This window comes from Dendronephthya gigantea, unplaced genomic scaffold (genome assembly GCF_004324835.1).
Source record: "Dendronephthya gigantea isolate DGI-Jeju-01 unplaced genomic scaffold, DenGig_1.0 000053F, whole genome shotgun sequence".
Lineage (NCBI taxonomy): Eukaryota > Metazoa > Cnidaria > Anthozoa > Malacalcyonacea > Nephtheidae > Dendronephthya > Dendronephthya gigantea.
The window spans coordinates 1,120,971-1,142,335 of NW_021163063.1; the positions used below are offsets into that span (position 1 = coordinate 1,120,971).

The 21,365-nt window shown below is 37.0% G+C and overlaps 1 protein-coding gene and 1 long non-coding RNA gene across 3 annotated transcripts in view; both read left to right on the forward strand.

The window, feature by feature from the left end:
* LOC114529012 (alpha-2-macroglobulin receptor-associated protein-like) overlaps positions 1-21,365 on the forward strand; it is a 35,742-nt gene that overhangs the window by 9,597 nt on the left and 4,780 nt on the right. The window contains exons 2-4 of the mRNA XM_028550740.1: positions 16,372-16,493; positions 16,749-17,086; positions 17,516-17,668. Coding sequence (XP_028406541.1) covers positions 16,372-16,493; positions 16,749-17,086; positions 17,516-17,668 — 613 coding nt within the window. The remainder of the gene's footprint in view (positions 1-16,371; positions 16,494-16,748; positions 17,087-17,515; positions 17,669-21,365) is intronic.
* LOC114529015 lies at positions 674-3,846 on the forward strand. Of its 2 annotated transcripts, none has more exons than XR_003687574.1 (3): positions 674-1,102; positions 2,801-2,890; positions 3,485-3,846. It is a non-coding gene; the product is annotated as an uncharacterized LOC114529015 (long non-coding RNA). The 2 variants fall into 2 exon arrangements; XR_003687573.1 differs by lacking the exon at positions 674-1,102 and adding an exon at positions 2,541-2,585 and having other exon boundaries at positions 3,485-3,845.

Below are 21,365 nucleotides of genomic sequence, written 5' to 3' on the forward strand. Positions count from 1 at the left end.
GCGCTGTTCCAAAACCAAAGCAACTGCACCATGGGGATTAGAAATAATCTCAGCGGTGTAGTGTTCAGCGTTAATAAGGACGTCACAGATAGGTATGGATATTTAAGGGTAACGAGGGATCGAGAGAGAGAGAGGGAAAATAAGATGGCGGCAAACACATGTTCATGTATTGTTACAGAAAGCGTTTTGTAGATAAGTTTATACAGTATTAAAAGCGGGAAAATCGCACTATGGCCCAGAATGTAATTTGTAATATTTGCCTTGTAGCATAGTCTACTACAGTTGAAGAAAAGTTACGACTTACGTGGTGTTTCCAAACCAAAGCAACTGCACCATTGGGATTAGAAATAATACAAGAAGTAGAAAAAGACCCCAACTCGACATCGTCTTTCAGTTCTCCTGTTTCTGAGAAACTACAAAGATAACGTCCATCGTCAGTTAAAACCAGGATCCGTTTTGTGATGTAATTTATCGCAACAGAACAAATAGATCCATATTTTTCAGGTATCATAACTTTGCGTTCCAACTCCCCGTTCTCTGTGTAGATATAAAAACAATGTTCAAAATAATAACCTGCAGCAATTATTTTTGTTCCATTATTATCTAGAAACCGTATCACCTTCACTCTGTCAGATAATTCTTTGAGATGAAAACTATTATGGACTTCAAATGAATTCGTTTTACATGAAGTTCCGACATGTAGAATTTTTTTCTCTAGATCAAAAACGGCGATCATTTTGTCATTGTTTACTGCTATGGGTACGTCATATCCATATGAAGAGTGGTGTTGAAAAGGCAACAGAGACTCAAGTTTTTTCTCTCCATGCTCATCAAATATCAACAACTTGTAACTCCATGGTTGATCATCGCTTTCTCGAAATCTCGTGATGACGTAAAGGTTATCTTCGGCATCGATATCCATCGCAACAACCTCGCAACTTGGCAAATCTTCTTGTTTGGAAGGATCAAATATTGTTCGGGATTCTCCTGAGGGTTTCAATATTTGAAGTGAATCACCTCTCGCTATTTTCGCAACAACTTCTCTTTTGCTATTTACAACACAACGAAATGGATTAATACCTTCGGAAAATGTGTAATCCAGGTACGGCGACGTAATTTCCACACCAGACTCTTTGTATTTTGTACTAAAGCGATCACTCCCGACTAATGGGTGATGAGTTTCCTTTCCAAGCAAAATCCCGGGCCAATTAAAAAACACTGTTCGCAAGTTCGAAAACCTTTTGGCAAACTCAAACAAAAGCAGATTCATTTGGTGAACAGACGAAGCAATCTCGAGTCGCTTCGTTTTATTGAACAGAGATTTAATTCCGCCGTCAATCACAGCAGAAAATATTTCTTGAATAGCTTTGATATCATGAAGCTGCCTCAGGTATTGCAGGCAATCGCTTACCCCCGCGTCAGGATCTTCTGATTTTTCTAAAATTCTGGCCATCATTCGCACCTGCGACGCTTGAATTCGGTCCTCGATGGACAAAGCTTCGTTGCAGAATGCTTCGGTTGCTTTTTCACGAGCGAGCTTGAACGACTCAATGGCAGAGAGAAAGCGTTCCTTGGAATGTATTTTCAATGAATTGAAGGCGTTTATCAAAGACGTGACTTCGTTGATTTGAGAAACAGGAACAATCTTCTCAAAAGACGTAGCTCCAGCTGAGGTTGCTTGTTCGGTCGATTCTGATCCATTCTCGGATGCATTAAACTGTTGTAGCGACTGATAAAGACCATTGATTCCTTCTTGAAGAAAACAAAAACTGCTCAGTAAATCCTTTCTCGCCAATCCATCCAACTTCCTCTTAATCTCATCGAGTTCTTTCACGATCAAGCGTCGACATTCTTCGTCCGTGACGTCGCCATCGTTTAAACGTTCTGAAATTTTACTGCGAGCCTTGTTCACTAAAAATCCAAATGTCAGCTTCAAAACTCCGCTAACAATCTCAGTCATCTTGAAATAAACGAAGCGTTCTTCAAAACTAAACTGCTTGTGAAACTGTCACAAGATCAACACACCCTCTAATTTCATTCAAATTCAAACCAACTTATATATTGTCTCAAAAAATTCCGAACTTCGGGAGAGTTCGCTACTCCCTGCTGGGCATTTCAAAAACTGATTCTTTAGAGAGGGAATCAGAGTTTTTATTGTAAACAAACACTTAGTGTCTCAGATTATGATGTATTGTGTGCATATCAACTAAATATTGGTTTGGTGTGCTCCTAAATGAAAATGAACTAGAATATGTGTGTAAAAAAGTCGAAATAAAGACTGTTTCTTACGAGTCAATCAGTGACAATCACAAGACCAACACACCCATCCATCGCCCAGCAAGACGTCTAATTTCATTCAAATTTAAATTCAAACCATTTCATTGTCTTGTACTCAAAAATTTCAACGTTAGCAAAGTTCTGTTTCAAAAAATTTCAAAAATTCTTCAGAGAAGGGGTTCCAAGTTTTTGATGTAAAAAACTATTGTTTGCCGATTTCAAACTTCTATGTTTCTTCAAAATACGATGTACTGTCTGCATATCTTACACAAAATTAGTTGGTAATGCTTCTAAATGAATATGGGAAGGTCGGTGATATTATGATACACCATCAACCAGTTGGTCTTATGTAGTCTGAACATTGTTCTATACTGTAATTAAAGTTGACTACCTTTTTATATTACTATTCCCGTAGTTTAGTCTGATGAAATATCTTCAATTTGTAGTCAATATCTTTATTTTGTTCGTGCATGATGCAGGCAATTGCGCTAATCGTCTTCCTCGGGTGATTTTGTATTTTCAGGTGAAACGGACAAAGAATAGACACAAATATCGTGATTATTCGCATCACGGGGAGAGTTCGTTTCAACGTGAATACGATAGAAGATTTCGAGTGAGTATTTGATGTATCTTTTCTACTCATCGCAAAAACTCTACTTGCAAGTTCCATGTGAGTTTTGCGTATAATTTTTGCGTATATATCTGACTTTTGACAGATGTGAATGCGTAATTACTTACGAATGCTCTGATGTATAAGAGCTTTTATTTGAACATCAGTCACTAATTCACTCGTTCACATCTATCAAAAGAAGAAAATCGCAGCAAAAATCGCAAGTGTAAATGAGCCCTTTAGCCTATCACTTTCCAGCTGCTTTCATGTCATTGAGAAGCTGTGAAATTGCCTCATTTGAAAGCGTTGTAAGAACGAGAACGATGTCGTGGCACCACAAGTTATGCACACCTCTGACCTATTGTCTCGTGTGTGGAGTTTCTTTGTTTTGCGAGAGCGTCGTCGACCTGGCCGCGTCTTGAATCTTAAACTCCCTACTGTGACAATAAAGTCTTTATAAAGCTATTGTATCCCCCATATCCTGTTAATATCGAAACTTAATTCAAACCAAATCGCCCTAAAGTATTCTTTTTCCAGCGCCAATTTTTAAAACTGATGTGCGCTCGCCATGATTCAAATATTTTTCTCAAATTTTAGCAGGAAAACCGACATTCCACGTCTTCAAGTGGTTGGCACAAGCGTAGTTATGATCGTCACTCGCGGCGCGATAGGCGATGATGTCATTTCATTTCTGGAATCGACTGGAAAATACTGAAGAAGCTGCCTCATGTTGGTACAGTCCAGATCCAAAATGGGTTTTTATATTTAACTGTGCAATTTTCAAATGTATGGGAGTCGAAATAGGTGGGTGAGAATTGAGGGGGTGGGTGAAGCATTGTGTGTGATGAGACCACTGGAGGTATTTTACAATTAAATTACAGAAACATTGTCAATGGTATTGTATTTTTATTTTAAACAAGGGCTATAGTGTATTTTATTATTTCCAGCTATAGTTTTTTCTATACATTCTTGTTCCAACATCTGGTAAGCAGAAAGTTCTGGTACACAAGGTATCAAGTGATTTCAATTCTATTATAAAAGTTTTAAAAGCTCATCAGCTGTGGTGATGGTCAAGCAACTGGCTAAAATATATAATTAAGGATTGTTCAACAGTTCAGTGTTTCTTTTCCAGAGCTATAATTTTGCTTGAAACTTGTGTTTCACAAAAAATAAACTTTTTTATCTTATTTTACTGCATGTCTATGAGAAAGTCATTCGGTATAAAATGTTACAAAATTGCCAAATCTTGAATTTGATGACTGACAATGAAAAACTGTTTATCAACAATACTCTACAATGTCCATGCCTCAATTACAAATTTGGGGAGTGCCTATTTATGATTTTTTTGATATGTCATGCATGTGATTTAAAATTACACTGATGTGATCATGTGAATGGTAAAATATTAATGGCTTATAGTGAACAAAAAGTCAATCCTCACAGGATGACAGTCACACACAGAGAGAGTTCAGTGATTTCAGAGAGTTATGAGTCATACAAGATTGAAAATAATTTCTCTGAACTCTTTGTATGTGATTGTCATGCTGTGGGAATTGATTTGACTAATTCAAGTTTTATTTACCATGCATTTATTGCATTGCCATTTGATCTATGCCCATAGTGCATTTTTAATATTTGCCTTCACGAAAATAAGTCTACTAGAGTTGAAGAAAAGTTACGCTCTGTTCCCCAACCAAAGCAACTGCACCATGGGGATTAGAAATAATCTCACGGAAGGGTGGAGACTTTAGATCAACATCGTCTTTCAGTTCTCCTGTTTCTGCGAAACTAGAAAGATAACGTCCATGGTCAGTTAAAACCAGGATCCGTTTTGTGATGTAATTTATCGCAACAGAATAAATAGATCCATATTTTTTAGGTATCATAACTTTGCGTTCCAACTCCCCGATCTCCGTGTAGATATAAAAACAATGTTCAAAATAACCTGCAGCAATTATTTTTGTTCTTTTATTATCTAGAAACCGTATCATATTCACATCGTCAGATAATTCTTTGAGATGAAAACTATTATGGACTTCAAATGAATTCGTCTTACATGAAGTTCCGACATGTAGAATTTGTTTCTCTCGATCAAAAAAGGCGATCATTTTGTCATTGTTTACTGCTATGGGTACAACATATCCAAATATATCCACGCGCAAAACGACCATCATTTGTTCATTGTTTTCTGCCACGAGTTTAAACTGACGATATTTATTGATTACGGTGTTTTCAAAAGGCAACAAAGACTCAAGTTTTTTTTCTCCATGCTCATCAAATATCAACAACTTGTAACTCCATGGTTGATCATCGCTTTCTCGAAATGCCGTGATGACGTAAAGGTTATCTTCGGCATCGATATCCATCGCAGCAACCTCGCAACTTGGCAAATCCTCTTGTTTGGAAGGATCAAATATTGTACGGGATTCTCCTGAGGGTTTCAATATTTGAACAGAATCATCTCTCACTATTTTCGCAACAATTTCTCTTTTGCAATTTACAACACAACGAGATGGATTAATACTTTCGTAAAATGTGTAACCCAGGTACGGCGACGTAATTTTCACACCAGACTCTCTGTATTTTTGAAAAAGGCGATCACTCCTGAGTAATGGATGATGAGTTTTCTTCCCAAGCAAAATCCTGGGCCAATCAAAAAACGCTGTTCGCAAGTTCGAAAACCTTCTGGCAAACTCAAACAAAAGCACATTCATTTGGTGAATAGACGAAGCATTGTTGAGTCGCTTCGTTTTATTAAACAGAGATTTAATTCCGCCGTCAATGACAACAGAAAATATTTCTTGAATAGCTTTGACATCATGAAGCTGCTTCAGGTATTGCAGGCAATCGCTTACCCCCGCGTCAGGATCTTCTGATTTTTCTAAAATTCTGGCCATCATTCGAACCTGCGACGCTTGAATTCGATCCTCGATGGATAAAGCTTCGTTGCTGAATGCTTTTGTGGCGTTTTCACGAGCAAGTTTGAACGACTCTATGGCAGAGAGATAGCGTTCCTTGGAAAGCATTTTCAAGGAATTGAAGGCGCTTATCAAAGACATAACCTCGTTGATTTGAGAAACAAGACCAGTTTCTTCAGAAGACGTAGCTCCAGCTGAGGTTGCTTGTTCGATCGATTCTGATCCATTCTCGGATTCCTTAAACTGTTGTAGCGACTGATAAAGACCATTGATTCCTTCTTGAAGAAAATAAAGACTGCTCAGTAAATCCTTTCTCGCCAATCCATCCAACTTCTTCTTAATATCATCGAGTTCTCTCACGATCAAGCGTCGACATTTTTCGTCCGTGACGTCGCCATCGTTTAAACGTTCTGAAATTTTACTGCGAGCCTTGTTCACTAAAAATCCAAATGTCAGCTTCAAAACTCCGCTGACGATCTCAGTCATCTTGAAATTTGCGAGGCGTTCTCTACAACAAACATTATAAATACTTGCAACTTGAGATGGTCACAAGATCAACACATGACATAAATATCCAGTTCTCGTTCTCGAGACGGTCACAAGATCAAAACATGACATAAATATCTGGTGATTTATTTGCGTATCTTTGCCTGAAACAAAAATTACCAATTCTTTTAACGAAGGCCCTGAGCTGGAAACGTCGCGAAGTAGAAATATTTTTGTCTATTTTAGGCAGTTGTTCGACCACATTTGATACTTAGATCGCAAAGTAGACCATAATGGGAAAGGTCATTAACTGCATTAGTAATAATTTTAGCCGTAGTAATCAGAGACAATCAAAATATCAAAATTACATTCAACTACTGTTTTTATCCTATGATCGAAACAAATATTCCCGCGATAAATCGCCTTTATGCTAATATTAGGTTTGCGAATCTCTTTCTCCGAAAGTGTATTTTTGACTTCGTAGAAAGATTTTTAGAAAAAATGTTAATAACATGTTGTTTAAGTACACACCAGTGATGATATCTATTTTCATTCAGATTCGAATTCAAATAACTTCATTTAACAAATTCCAGCGTCAGGAAAGTTCTTTGCTTCCTTCGCATTTCATGTCTTTTGAGAGGGAGTGACAATTTTTAATAGATAAAAAACGTTTGCTTAATCGCTATGTGTCTTCAAAATACGATGTACTGTCTGCATATCTAACACAAAATTATTTGGCCGTTCTTCTAAATGATTATGAACTACAGTTCGTGTAAAAAAAAGTCTAAATAGGAGAAAATGATTAGAAATATTTTGTAGAAGACAGTGTGTAAGCCTTGTACGCAGCGCGTCCCTATTTTTTTACACGTGTCAGAAACAATGAGAGCGAGGCTGTGATTGTTCCCAACCCATGAACAAAATGGAAATTTCTGTATGAAATATTTGAAAACATTTGACTTTATTTTACAAGTTTTGCCACAATGAAGAGCTTGTTTTTGCCGTTTCTGTTTGGTTTACTTGTGTCCGCGTTCTTCTCCGTCTCGCGTAGTTCAAACACGGAGAAAAACAATCCGTTTCGCATGGGAAGAGTGAACATAGTTTGGCAAAAGGCGAAGCAGTTGTTGTTATCGCAAGAGAAGTTGGACGCGTTGTACGTTGAGCTGGAGCGGCAAGACAGAGACGAGATAAAATGGAAACATCAGAAACAAGATGGGAAGGATAATCTCGGCGAAGGTACACAAGGTATCAACGGATTTAAATTCTATTATAAAAATTTTTAAAGCTCATCAGCTATGGTAATGGTCAAGGAACTGGCTAAAATATATAATTAAGGATTGTTCAACAGTTCAGTGTTGCTTTTCCAGAGCTATAATTTTGTTTGAAACTTGTGTTTCACAAAAAATTAAAGTTTTTTATCTTATTTTACTGCATGTCTATGAGAAAGTCATTCTGTATAAAATGTTACAAATATGCCAATTCTTGAATTTGATGACTGACAATGAAAAACTGTTTATCAACAATACTCTACAATGTCCATGCCTCAATTACAAATTTGGGGAGTGTCTATTAATGATTTTTTTGATATGTCATGCATGTGATTTAAAATTACACTGATGTGATCATGTGAATGGTAAAATATTAATGGCTTATAGTGAACAAAAAGTCAATCCTCACAGGATGACAGTCACACACAGAGAGAGTTCAGTGATTTCAGAGAGTTATGAGTCATACAAGATTAAAAATAATTTCTCTGAAATCTTTGTATATGATTGTCATCCTTGAGAATTGGTTTGACTAATTCAAGTTTTATTTACCATGCATTTATTGCATTGTCTTTTGATCTATGCCCATAGTGCATTTTTTAATATTTGCCTTTTATATGAAAATAAGTCCACTACACTTGAAGAAAAGTTAAGCGCTCTTTCCAAACCAAAGCAACTGCACCATGGAGATTAGAAATTATCTGAGCGAAGGGCGAATACACCAGATCAACATCGTCTTTCAGTTCTCCTGTTTCTGAGAAACTACAAAGATAACGTCCAAACTTAGTTAAAACCAGGATCCGTTTTGTGATGTAATTTATCGCAACAGAATAAATAGATCCATATTTTTCAGGTATCATAACTTTGCGTTCCAACTCCCCGTTCTCCGTGTAGATATAAAAACAAGATTGAAAATAACCTGCGGCAATTGTTTTTGTTCCATTATTATCTAGAAACCGTATCTCACGCACTCTGTCAGATAATTCTTTGAGATGAAAACTATTATGGAGTAGAAATGAATTCGTCTTACATGAGGTTCCGACATGTAGAATTCTTTCCTTTCGATCAAAAACGGCGATCATTTTGTCATCGTTTACTGCTATGGGTACGTCATATCCGTATATATATGTATATACTTTCATGTGTTTAAAAGGCAACAGAGACTCAAGTTTTTTCGCTCCATGCTCATCAAATATCAACAACTTGTAACTCCATGGTTGATCATCGCTTTCTCGAAATCTCGTGATGACGTAAAGGTTATCTTCGGCATCGATATCCATCCCAGCAACCTCGCAACTTGGCAAATCATCTTGTTTGGAAGAATCAAATATTGTTCGGGATTCTCCTGAGGGTTTCAAGATTTTAACAGATTCGTCTCCCTCTATCGCAACAATTTCTCTTTTTCTATTTACAACACAACGAGATGAATTAATACTTTCGGAGAATGTGTAACCAAGGTACGGCGACGTAATTTTCACACCAGACTCCTTGTATTTTTCAACAAGGCGATCACTCCCGAATAATGGATGGTATAATTTCTTTCCGAGCAAAATCCTGGGCCATTCAAAAATCACTGTTTGCAAGTTCGAAAACCTTTTGGCAAACTCAAATAAAAGCAGATTAATTTGGTGAACTGACGAAGCATTGTTGAGTCGCTTCGTTTTATTAAACGGAGATTTAATTCCGCCGTCAATCACAACAGAAAATATTTCTTGAATAGCTTTGATATCATGAAGCTGCTTCAGGTATTGTAGGCAATCGTTTACCCCCGCGTCAGGATCTTCTGATTTTTCTAAAATTCTGGCCATCATTCGAACCTGCGACGCTTGAATTCGGTCCTCGATGGACAAAGCTTCGTTGCACAATGCTTCGGTTGCTTTTTCACGAGCGAGTTTGAACGACTCTATGGCAGAGAGATAGCGTTCCTTGGAATGTATTTTCAACGAATTGAACGCGTTTATCAAAGACATAACCTCGTTGATTTGAGAAACAAGACCAGCTTCTTCAGAAGACGTAGCTCCAGCTGAGGTTGCTTGTTCGGTCGATTCTGATCCATTCTCGGATGCCTTGAACTGTTGTAGCGACTGATAAAGACCATTGATTCCTTCTTCAAGAAAACAAAGACTGCTCAGTAAATCCTTTCTCGCCAATCCATCCAACTTCCTCTTAATATCATCGAGTTCTCTCACGATCAAGCGTCGACATTCCTCGATCGTGACGTCGCCATCGTTTAAACGTTCTGAAATTTTACTGCGAAACCTTTTAACCAAAAATCCGAATGTCAGCGTCAAAACTCCGGTAACAATCTCAGTCATCTTGGAATTTGCGAGGCGTTTCCACAACAAACATAAATACTTGCAACCTGAGACGGTGACAAGATCAACACATGACTTAAATATCTGGTGATTTATTTGCATATCTTTGCCTGAAACAAAAATTACCAAGTCTTCTAACGACGGCCTTAGCTCGAAACGTCGAGAAGGAGAAATATTTAGGCAGTTGTTATACCACATTTGATTATGATACTTATATCGCAAAGTAGACCATAATGGGAAAGGTCATTAACTGCATTAGTAATAATTTTAGCCGTAGTAATCTGAGACAATCAAAATATCAAAATTACATTCAACTACTGTGTTTATCGTATGATCAAAACAAATATTCCCGCGAAATCGCCTTTATGCTAATATTAGGTTTTGAATCTCTTTCTCCGAAAGTGTACTTTTGACTTCGTAGAAAGATTTTTAGAAATAATGTTAAAAACATGTTGTTTAAGTACCCACCAGTGATGATCGCCCTAAACTATTCTTTTTCCAGCGCCAATTTAAAACAGATGTGCGCTCGCCATGATTCAAATATTTTTCTCAAATTTTAACAGGAAAACCGACATTCCACGTCTTCAAGTGGTTGGCACAAGCGTAGCTATGATCGTCACTCGCGGCGCGATAGGCGATGATGTCATTTCATTTCTGGAATCAACTGGAAAAGACTAAAGAAACTGCCTCATGTTGGTACAGTCCAGATCCAAAATGGGTTTTTATATTTAACTGTGCAATTTTCAAATGTATGGGAGTCGAAATAGGTGGGTGAGAATTGAGGGGGTGGGTGAGGCATGATTGTGTGTGAGGAGACCACTGGAGGTATTTTACAATTAAATTACAGAAACATTGTCAACGGTATTGTATTTTTATTTAAACAATGGCTATGGTCTATTTTATCATTTCCAGCTATAGTTTTTTGTATACATTCTTGTTTCAACATCTGGTAAGCAGAAAGTTCTGGTACACAAAGTATCAAGTAATTTCAATTCTATTATAAAAGTTTTAAAAGCTCATCAACTATGGTGATGGTCAAGCAACTGGCTAAAATATATAATTAAGGATTGTTCAACAGTTCAGTGTTTCTTTTCCAGAGCTATAATTTTGCTTGAAACTTGTGTTTCACAAAAAAAAACTTTTTTATCGTATTTTACTGCATGTCTATGAGAAAGTCATTCTGTATAAAATGTTACAAAATTGCCAATTCTTGAATTTGATGACTGACAATGAAAAACTGTTTATCAACAATACTCTACAATGTCCATGGCTCAATTACAAATTTGGGGAGTGTCTTTTAATGATTTTTTTGATATGTCATGCATGTGATTTAAAATTACACTGATGTGATCATGTGAATGGTAAAATATTAATGGCTTATAGTGAACAAAAAGTCAATCCTCACAGGATGACAGTCACACACAGAGAGAGTTCAGTGATTTCAGAGAGTTATGAGTCATACAAGATTAAAAATAAAAATATTTTCTCTGAACTCTTTGTATGTGATTGTCATGCTGTGGGAATTGGTTTGACTAATTAAAGTTTTATTTACCATGCATTTATTGCATTGCCATTTGATCTAATTTGCGTAATGCTGTAACCCTTAAGCTAAGAAGAGAAAAGAAACGTTACTATAACAATCAATTTCAGGAGAATGAATCAAACCCAAAAGGAACTTGGAAAAATTTGAAACGTTTACTTGGTAAATGTGGAAAAGGAACTGGATTCATCGGTGCAGGCTCAATAACTGATTTGAAAGTTAAATGTAATGTTTTTAATCGTTTCTTTGTTTCCTGTGCTACGAGCTTAAGATCAATTTGTAGCACGACTGGTCATGCGTTCAAAAAATGGTTACCCCAAATGGAACATTCGGAAAACTTTATGTTTCAACAACTAACTGACTCGGAGGTTCGAACTGTTCTGAGGGAATTAAAGGTGAAGAAAGCCACCGGAGTGGATGGTATACCAAGCAGATTGTTGAAAGATGGAGCTGTCGTATTGGCTTACCCATTGACAGTTTTATTCAATTTGTCGGTTCAACAATGTAAGATCCCTGGAGAATGGAAAAAGGCAAAAGTTACGCCACTTTATAAGAATGGCGTAAAGAGTGATCCCAAAAATTTTCGCCCTATCTCTGTTTTACCGGTAGTATCTAAAGTTCATGAGCAACTAATACATAACCAACTTGTACCGTATTTCCATGAAAATAACCTGTTGTGTAGATCTCAGTCAGGTTTTCGAAAGAAACACTCAACAGAAACGGCGGCAACCCATTTTGCAGACCAAATCCTCATGGGTATGGATAAAGGGTTAGTGACGGGAGCCGTTTTCATTGATCTAGCTAAGGCATTCGACACAATCGACCACGATGTCTTAATTCATAAGCTGAAACATTATGGCGTATCAAATGAAAGTCTACTATGGTTTAAGGATTACCTCTGCGCAAGGAAGCAGTTTGTAGTTATTGATTCGTATAGATCTGATGAGCTGGATATTGTTTGTGGAGTACCGCAAGGGTCAATTCTTGGCCCGTTACTATTTATCATTTACATTAATGATCTATCGTCTTGTATGCGAAGCTGCTCAGTCAGTATGTATGCAGACGATACAGCAATATACTTTGCGGCCTCAACGGTTGACGTAGTGAACGATAACATCAATGAAGATTTAAACTGCTTATCCGAATGGTTGAAAGATAATTACTTGGTGTTGAACATCTCCAAAACCAAGTGTATTTTGTTCTGTTCACAGAGGCACAATGAACGAAACAGAGTTCTTACCGTAAATTTTCTCGGATCATGTATCGAAAGTGTTACTACTTTTAAGTACCTAGGTGTATTATTCGATAGCCATATGACGTGGAAAGATCAAGCGGATCATGTATACAAAAAGGTAGCATTACGAGTTAATGTTTTACGGCGTATTAGAACATTTTTAACGGAGAAAGCAGCAATACATGTTTATAACGGTATATCCTTCCAGTGTTCGATTACTGTGACATTACCTGGAGCAGCCTTTTGCAACAAGATGAGGACAGATTACAGCGATTGCAACATCGCGCCGCAAGAATTATAACACAGTGTGAAAGATCATCTGAGGCGATGGAAAAATTGAAATGGTCTTCATTGAATTGTAGACGTTCTTACCATAAAGCTATATTAGTTTACAAATGTCTACATTCCTTTGTCCCAAATTACTTTTTAAATTATTTTAAGAAATTTAGTAATGTACATAATTACAATACTAGACACAAAAATAGATTAATACTACCCAAAGTTAAGTATAACTTTGGGAAAAATACTTTTATCTTCAGTGGGGTACAGGTATATAACATGCTCCCTGATGACGTGATGAAAGCTGAGTCCATTCACACTTTTGCACGTTTGGCACAGATTGTGTGCAATGAGCTCTCTTAACTTGGAACACGGAGTGACCGAACTGATTGTGACAATATTTTTGTATATCACTAAGATTTAAATTTTATAAATAGCTTATATTTAAATGCAGGGCCCCTATGGATACCAGCCTTCGTGCTGAAGGGGTTACCCTGTTTAAATAAAGTTTTTCCATTCCATTCTATGCCCATAATGCATTTTCATTATTTGCCTTCACGAAAATAAGTCTACTACAGTTGAAGAAATGTTACGCCCTTTGCCCAAACCAAAGCAACTGCACCATGGAGATTAGAAATCATACAAGAAGTAGACAAAGACTCCAGATCAACATCGTCTTTAAGCTCTCCTGTTTCTGAGAAACTACAAAGATTACGTCCATAGTTAGTTAAAACCAGGATCCCTTTTGTGATGTAATTTATCGCAACAGAAGTAGTATATCCATATTTTTCAGGTATCATAACTTTGCCTTCCAACTCCCCGTTCTCTGTGTAGATATAAAAACAATCTTCATAATAACCTGCAGCAATTATTTTTGTTCCATTATTATCTAGAAACCGTATCATATACAATCTGTCGATGTCAGATAATTCTTTGAAATGAAAACTTTTATGGATTTCAAATGAATTTGTCTTACATGAAGTTCCCACGTGTAGAATTTGTTTCTCTGGATCAAAAACGGCGATCATTTTGTCATTGTTTACTGCTATGGGTATAAGATCATATCCATATACTGAGTAGTATTGAAAAGGCAACGGAGACTCAAGTTTTTTCTCTCCATGCTCATCAAGTATCAACAACTTATAACTCCATGGTTGATCATCGCTTTCTCGAAATCTCGTGATGACGTAAAGGTTATCTTCGGCATCGATATCCATCCCAACAACCTCGCAACTTGGCAAATCCTCTTGTTTGGAAGGATCAAATATTGTACGGGATTCTCCTGAGGGTTTAAATATTTTAACAGATTCGTCTCCCACTATCGCAACATTTTCTCTTTTTCTATTTACAACACAACGAGATTTATCGATACCTCCGCGAAATGTGTAACTCGGGCACGGCAAGGTAATTTCCACACCAGACTCTTTAGACACTCTCTATGGATGATGAGTTTTCTTCACAAGCAAAATCCCGGGCCAATCAAAAAACACTGTTTGCAAGTTCGAAAACCTTTTGGCAAACTCAAACAAAAGCAGATTCATTTGATGAACAGACGAAGCATTCTCGAGTCGCTTTGTTTTATTAAACCGAGATTTAATTCCGCCGTCAATCGCAACAGAAAATATTTCTTGAATAGCTTTGACATCATGAAGCTGCTTCAGGTATTGTAAGCAATTGCTAACCCCCGCGTCAGGATCTTCAGATTTTTCTAAAATTCTGGCCATCATTCGAACCTGCGTCGCTTGAATTCGGTCCTCGATGGACAAAGCTTCGTTGCAGAATGCTTTTGTGGCATTTTCACGAGCGAGTTCGAAGGATTTCTTGGAAGACTCGAAGCGTTCCTTGGAATGTATTTTCAATGAATTGAAGGCGTTTATCAAAGACGTGACCTCGTTGATTTGAGAAACAAGACCAGTTTCTTCAGCAGACGTAGCTCCAGCTGAGGTTGCTTGTTCGGTCGATTCTGATCCATTCTCGAACGCATTAAACTGTTGTAGCGACTGATAAAGACCACTGATTCCTTCTTGAAGAAAACAAAAACTGCTCAGTAAATCCTTTCTCGCCAATCCATCCAACTTCCTCTTAATCTCATCGAGTTCTGTCACGATCAAGCGTCGACATTCTTCGTCCGTGACGTCGCCATCGTTTAAACGTTCTGAAATTTTACTGCGAGCCTTGTTCACTAAAAATCCAAACGTCAGCTTCAAAACTCCGGTAACGATCTCAGTCATCTTGAAATAAACGAAGCGTTCTTCAAATAAAACGTTATAAATACTTGCAACGTCACAAGATCAACACAACACATGAAATATCCGGTGATTTATTTGCATATATGCATGATAATTGCATATCTTTGCCTGAAACAAAAATTAATTATACTCCCAAACGAAGGCCCTGAGCTGGAAACGTCGAGAAGTAGAAATATTTTCGGCTGTTTTAGGCAGTTGTTATACCACATTTGATACTTAGATCGCAAAGTAGACCATAGTGGGAAAGGTCATTAACTGCATTAGTAATAATTTTAGCCGTAGTAATCTGAGACAATCAAAATATCAAAATTACATTCAACTACTGTTTTTGTTCTATGATCGAAACAAATATTCCCGCGATAAATCGCCTTTATGCTAATATTAGGTTTGCGAATCTCTTTCTCCGAAAGTGTATTTTTGACTTCTTAGAAAGATTTTTAGAAATAATGTTTATAACATGTTGTTTAAGTACACACCAGTGATGATATGTATTTTCAAACAACTTCATTTAACAAATTCCAGCGTCAGGAAAGTTCTTTGCTTCCTTCGCATTTCATCTCTTTGTAGAGGGAGTGACAATTTTTAATATATAAAAAAACGTTTGTTTAATTGCTGTGTCTTCAGAATACGGATGCACTGTCTTCGTATCTAACACAAATTATTTGGCCGTTCTTCTAAATGATTATGAACTACAGTTCGTGTAAAAAAAGTCGAAATAAGGAGAAAATGATTAGAAATATTTTGTAGCAGAAAGTGTGTAAGCCTTGTACGCAGCGCGTCCCTTTTTTTTTACACGTGTCAGAAACAATGAGAGCGAGGCAGCCGCCGAGGCTGTGATTGTTCCCAACATGAACAAAATGGAAATTTCTGTATGAAATATTTGAAAACATTTGACTTTATTTTACAAGTTTTGCCACAATGAAGAGCTTGTTTTTGCCGTTTCTGTTTGGTTTACTTGTGTCTGTTCGCGTAGTTCAAACACGGAGAAAAACAATCCGTTTCGCATGGGAAGAGTGAACATAGTTTGGCAAAAGGCGAAGCAGTTGTTGTTATCGCAAGAGAAGTTGGACGCGTTGTACGTTGAGCTGGAGCGGCAAGACAGAGACGAGATAAAATGGAAACATCAGAAACAAGATGGAAAAGATAATCTCGGCGAAGCTGAGGCGATTATCAGACGGAATTTGATGAATATCATGGAAAGGTACGGGTTGTTGGGTGCTGGGGAGGAAGGCCATGATCATATTGAGACGAATCGGGCACACGACTCGTCGTTCAAGAAAGACGAGAGGCTAGAGAAATTGTGGGAACACGCCAAAAATGAAGGTAAACAACAGAGTTGTTTTGGATCTAGTTAATATATACCCTACACTATATTCATTGATCACCCACAATCTACCCCTTACCTCTACACTATTCATTGATCACCCACAATCTAGGTACCCCTTACCTCTACACTAGTGATTCATTCATCACCCAATATCCACCCCATACCTCTCACCCACTCACCCCCCCCCCCCTCACTCAGACCTTATCATAGTCCCAAGAATGTACTAAATTTCAAATTTAACTTCTCCACAGTGCAATTTAGCAAAGAAGAATTAGAAAAGCTGCGCAAGGAACTAACTCACCATCACGATAAATGGAAGCAGTACAGGGATTTGGTTGGAATTGTTTCCGCACATAAAGACAGACAGAATAACATTGTTGGAAAGAACATACCACATGAGGAAGCTTTCTCAAAGCTTCAAGAGGAAATGAACATGAAGCGTAGAGAAGTGGACAGCAGCTACCGTCGATTAAAAATGAAAGTTTTGTCTGGAGCTCCCAATGAAGAATTTCAAGACCATCGCGTCAGAGATTTGTGGAAAAGAGCCCAGGTTCAAGGGTACTCGGAGGAAGAGCTTGACATCATGAAAGTATGTTTTCAATGCCCTTTGCATAATAGACCAACTTGTGAACCAGTTAACAAGAGGGAAATAAATCACCACAGCTAAAAAGAGCATACAAAAATTGCTATAATTACCATGTTTGACTGCAAAATGCTTAGTAGTAAGGTAAATATAGTTATGCAAAATTTTGTATATTTTTTTTACTTGAAGCATGTAACTAAATTAGTTGTGTAACAAAGTATACAAAATTCCCAAATTTGCATGGCTATATTTTCTGCACTTTACAATATTTCACAGCCAAACTTGGCAATTTTACTAAGTTTACACTTTTCAGAATTTCCTTTTTTGTTGCCTAAATCAAAAGTTAGTCTATTAGGCAAAAGCTTTATTCTACAGCAAAATCTCAAACATGTTTTTTATTTACTTGTTGCCTGAAGCATTTGGTTTATATTTCAGGAAGAATTACGGCATTTTGATAACAGGATAGCAAAGCATGATCACCTTCAAGAACAGCTTGATGTTGCTGAGGATATGCTTAACAATGGCCATGATCACATTAAACCCAAGTTTGAAAAGTTGACTGAAAAAGTGAACGAACACAGAAAATATGTAAGAAACTATGTCTATGTTTGTTACCGTCATTGCAATGAAAGTGTTTGTATTACGGATCTCACCGAACTCTGGTGAGACATTAAAAATCTGGAATCACACCCACAAACATTCACGACCATACCTACAATTATAACAGTTTATAGCCGCCTCATTATTGAGCTTAAGCAAGTGATATTTTTGACAACACAAACAACATGAGACTGGGTCAAGGATTGTGATTAGTGAAAAACAAAAACTTTATTTCCGGTCAACATAAACATCACTTGCAATGTATGTGTGGTTGCGATGTTTGTGGACGTGAATGGCATACAAATTTTTTATACATCGCCGCAGTTTGGTGACATCTGTAATGAAATATTTGTTACCTGAAGTTGATCAACACATTTGTTTCAAAATTGCTGAACTAATTGTTTACTGGAATGCTTGTTCATAATTATTGGTCAAAACCATTGGTCGACTTGCACATTCAAAAATTTGATCAATTTTTCGACAAATGTCTTCATCAACTTAGGTACTGTACTGATGAAATACTATTTCTGTCACAATGAGAGTAAATTGTTAGCAATATAACACCACTGACTAACAACTGGTGATCATTAGATGTTTATAACTATGATTGTTGTCTTCAGATAAAGAAGTTACACACAACACTGGAGAAGAGGATAGGACCTCGTAATGAGTTGTGATTGAAATTACCCTCAAGAAGTGATGGTCAGATACTAAAGTATGGTGTATGCATATGTGGATTAAATTCTTGTGAGTGTAATGCTTGGAAGATGGTTGAATTTGATGAATATTATGGAAAGGTACGGGTTGTTGGGTGCTGGGGAGGAAGGCCAGCATCATATTGAGACGAATCGGGCTCACAACTCCTGGTTCAAGAAAGACGAGAGGCTAGAGAAATTGTGGGAACATGCCAAAAATGAAGGTAAACAACTGAGTTGTTATTGATCTAGTTAATATATACTCTACACTATTCATTGATCACCCACAATCTACCCCTTTCTTTTCACCCATTTACCTCCCCCTTTTAGCCTATCACTTTGCAGCTGCTTTCATGTCATTGAGAAGCTGTGAAATTGCCTCATTTGAAAACGTTGTAAGAATGAGAACGCTGTCATGGGACCACTAGTTAGGCCGCGTCTTGAATCTTAAACTCCCTACTGTGACAAGAAAGTCTTATAAAGCTATTGTATCAGTCATATCCTGTCAAAATCGAAACCTAATTCAAACCAAATCGCCCTAAGCTATGTGCGCTCCCAATAGTTAAAATATTTTTCTCAAATTTTAGCAGGAAAACCGACATTTCACGTCTTCAAATGGTTGGCACAAGCATAGCTATGATCGTCACTCAAGGCGCGATATGCGATGATGTCATTTCATTTCTGGAATCGACCGGAAAAGACTGAAGAAGCTGCCTCATGTTGGTACAGTCCAGGTCCAAAATGGGTTTTTATATTTAACTGTGCAACTTCAAATGTATGGGAGTCAAAATAGGTGGGTGAGAATTGAGGGGGTGGGTGAGGCATTGTGTGTGAGGAGACCACTGGAGGTATTTCAAAATTAAATTACAGAAACATTGTCAATGGTATTGTATTTTTATTTAAACAATGGATATAGTCTATTTTATCATTTCCAGCTATAGTTTTTCGTATACATTCTTGTTCCAACATCTGGTAAGCAGAAAGTTCTGGTACACAAGGTATCAAGTGATTTCAATTCTATTATAAAAGTTTTAAAATCTCATCAGCTATGGTGATGGTCAAGCAACTGGCTAAAATATATAATTAAGGATTGTTCGACAGTTCAGTGTTGCTTTTCCAGAGCTATAATTTTGCTTAAAACTTGTGTTTCACAAAAAATAAACTTTTTACTCGTGCTCTAGGAGAGCACGAGTCTAGGTTTCGTCGGGTGTCGGTCGCGTTTTGGACCCCGATGACCCAGAATGCATTGCACACTTGACCCAGTAATGTGTGACGAAATGTAATTATCCGACAATAACATTTTACAAACAATACGAAGGATGCAAAATATATATGCACCGGACACATTATACTACGGTGCAACATTTAGTGATTTACATGCATATTCCTTAGTGCGATGTATATTTTTAAATTCCTATATGAAAGCAAGATATACGATCGATGTTTTCGCAGTTTTAGACATACAAATACCTTTAAATTATACTTATTAATACCTAAATGTTTGAACCGTCGACTGACATTACGAACAATACGAATCAATACTATTACAACTAGTTTTTTAAAAGCTTTCGTCCAAACTAAAACACTGCAGTCTGCAGTCAATATAGAAGCATTGACACAGTAATATCTCACGCCGTGCGGATTGTTAGGCTACCTATAATCGGCATTTGTGAATTGTGATAATAATGTATTATTTCATACTTGTGTGATACATTTTTGTCGTGTAAGTTCTCCCAGGCCCTGGGTAACCACAAAGCCTTAACTTACGCTATAGGTTCAAACAACACACCATTATTGTGTCCCTCAAGTAATGCTAATAAGTAGAACACAATCCCTAGAGCACGAGTGTACGCTTAAGCCGGCGTCTTGTTTATCTTATTTTACTGCATGTTTTAAAAGCTCATCAACTATGGTGATGGTCAAGCAACTGGCTAAAATATATAATTAAGGATTGTTCAACAGTTCAGTGTTTCTTTTCCAGAGCTATAATTCTACTTGAAACTTGTGTTTCACAAAAAAAATAAACTTTTTTATCTTATTTTACTGCATGTCTGAGAAAGTCATTCAGTATAAAATGTTACAAAATTGCCAATTCTTGAATTTGATGACTGACAATGAAAAACTGTTTATCAACAATACTCTACAATGTCCATGCCTCAATTACAATTTTGGGGAGTGTCTATTAATGATTTTTTTTGATATGTCATGCATGTGATCTAAAATTACACTGATGTGATCATGTGAATGGTAAAATATTAATGGTTTATAGTGAACAAAAAGTCAATCCTCACAGGATGACATTCACACACAGAGAGAGTTCAGTGATTTCAGAAAGTTATGAGTCATACAAGATTAAAAATAATTTCTCTGAACTCTTTGTATGTGATTGTCATGCTGTGGGAATTGATTTGACTAATTCCAGTTTTATTTACCATGCATTTATTGCATTGCCATTTGATCTATGTCCATAGTGCATTTTTTAATATTTGACTTCGCGAAAATAAGTCTACTACAGTTGAAGAAAAGTTACGCCCTCTGCCCAAACCAAAGCAACTGCACCATGGAGATTAGAAATAATCCAAGGAATAGACGAAGACCCCATATGTATATTGTCTTTCAGTTCTCCTGTTTCTGAGAAACTAGAAAGATAACGTCCACCGTAAGTTAAAACCAGGATCCGTTTTGTGATGTAATTTATCGCAACAGAATAAATATATCCATATTTTTTAGGTATCATAACTTTGCGTTCCAACTCGCCGTTGTCCGTGTAGATATAAAAACAATCTTCCCAATAACCTGCAGCAATTATTTTTGTTCCATTATTATCTAGAAACCGTATCACACGCACTCTGTCAGATAATTCTTTGAGATGAAAACTATTATGGACTCCAAATGAATTCGTCTTAGATGAAGTTCCGACATGTAGAATTTGTTTCTTTCGATCAAAAACGGCGATCATTTTGTCATTGTTTACTGCTATGAGTACAACA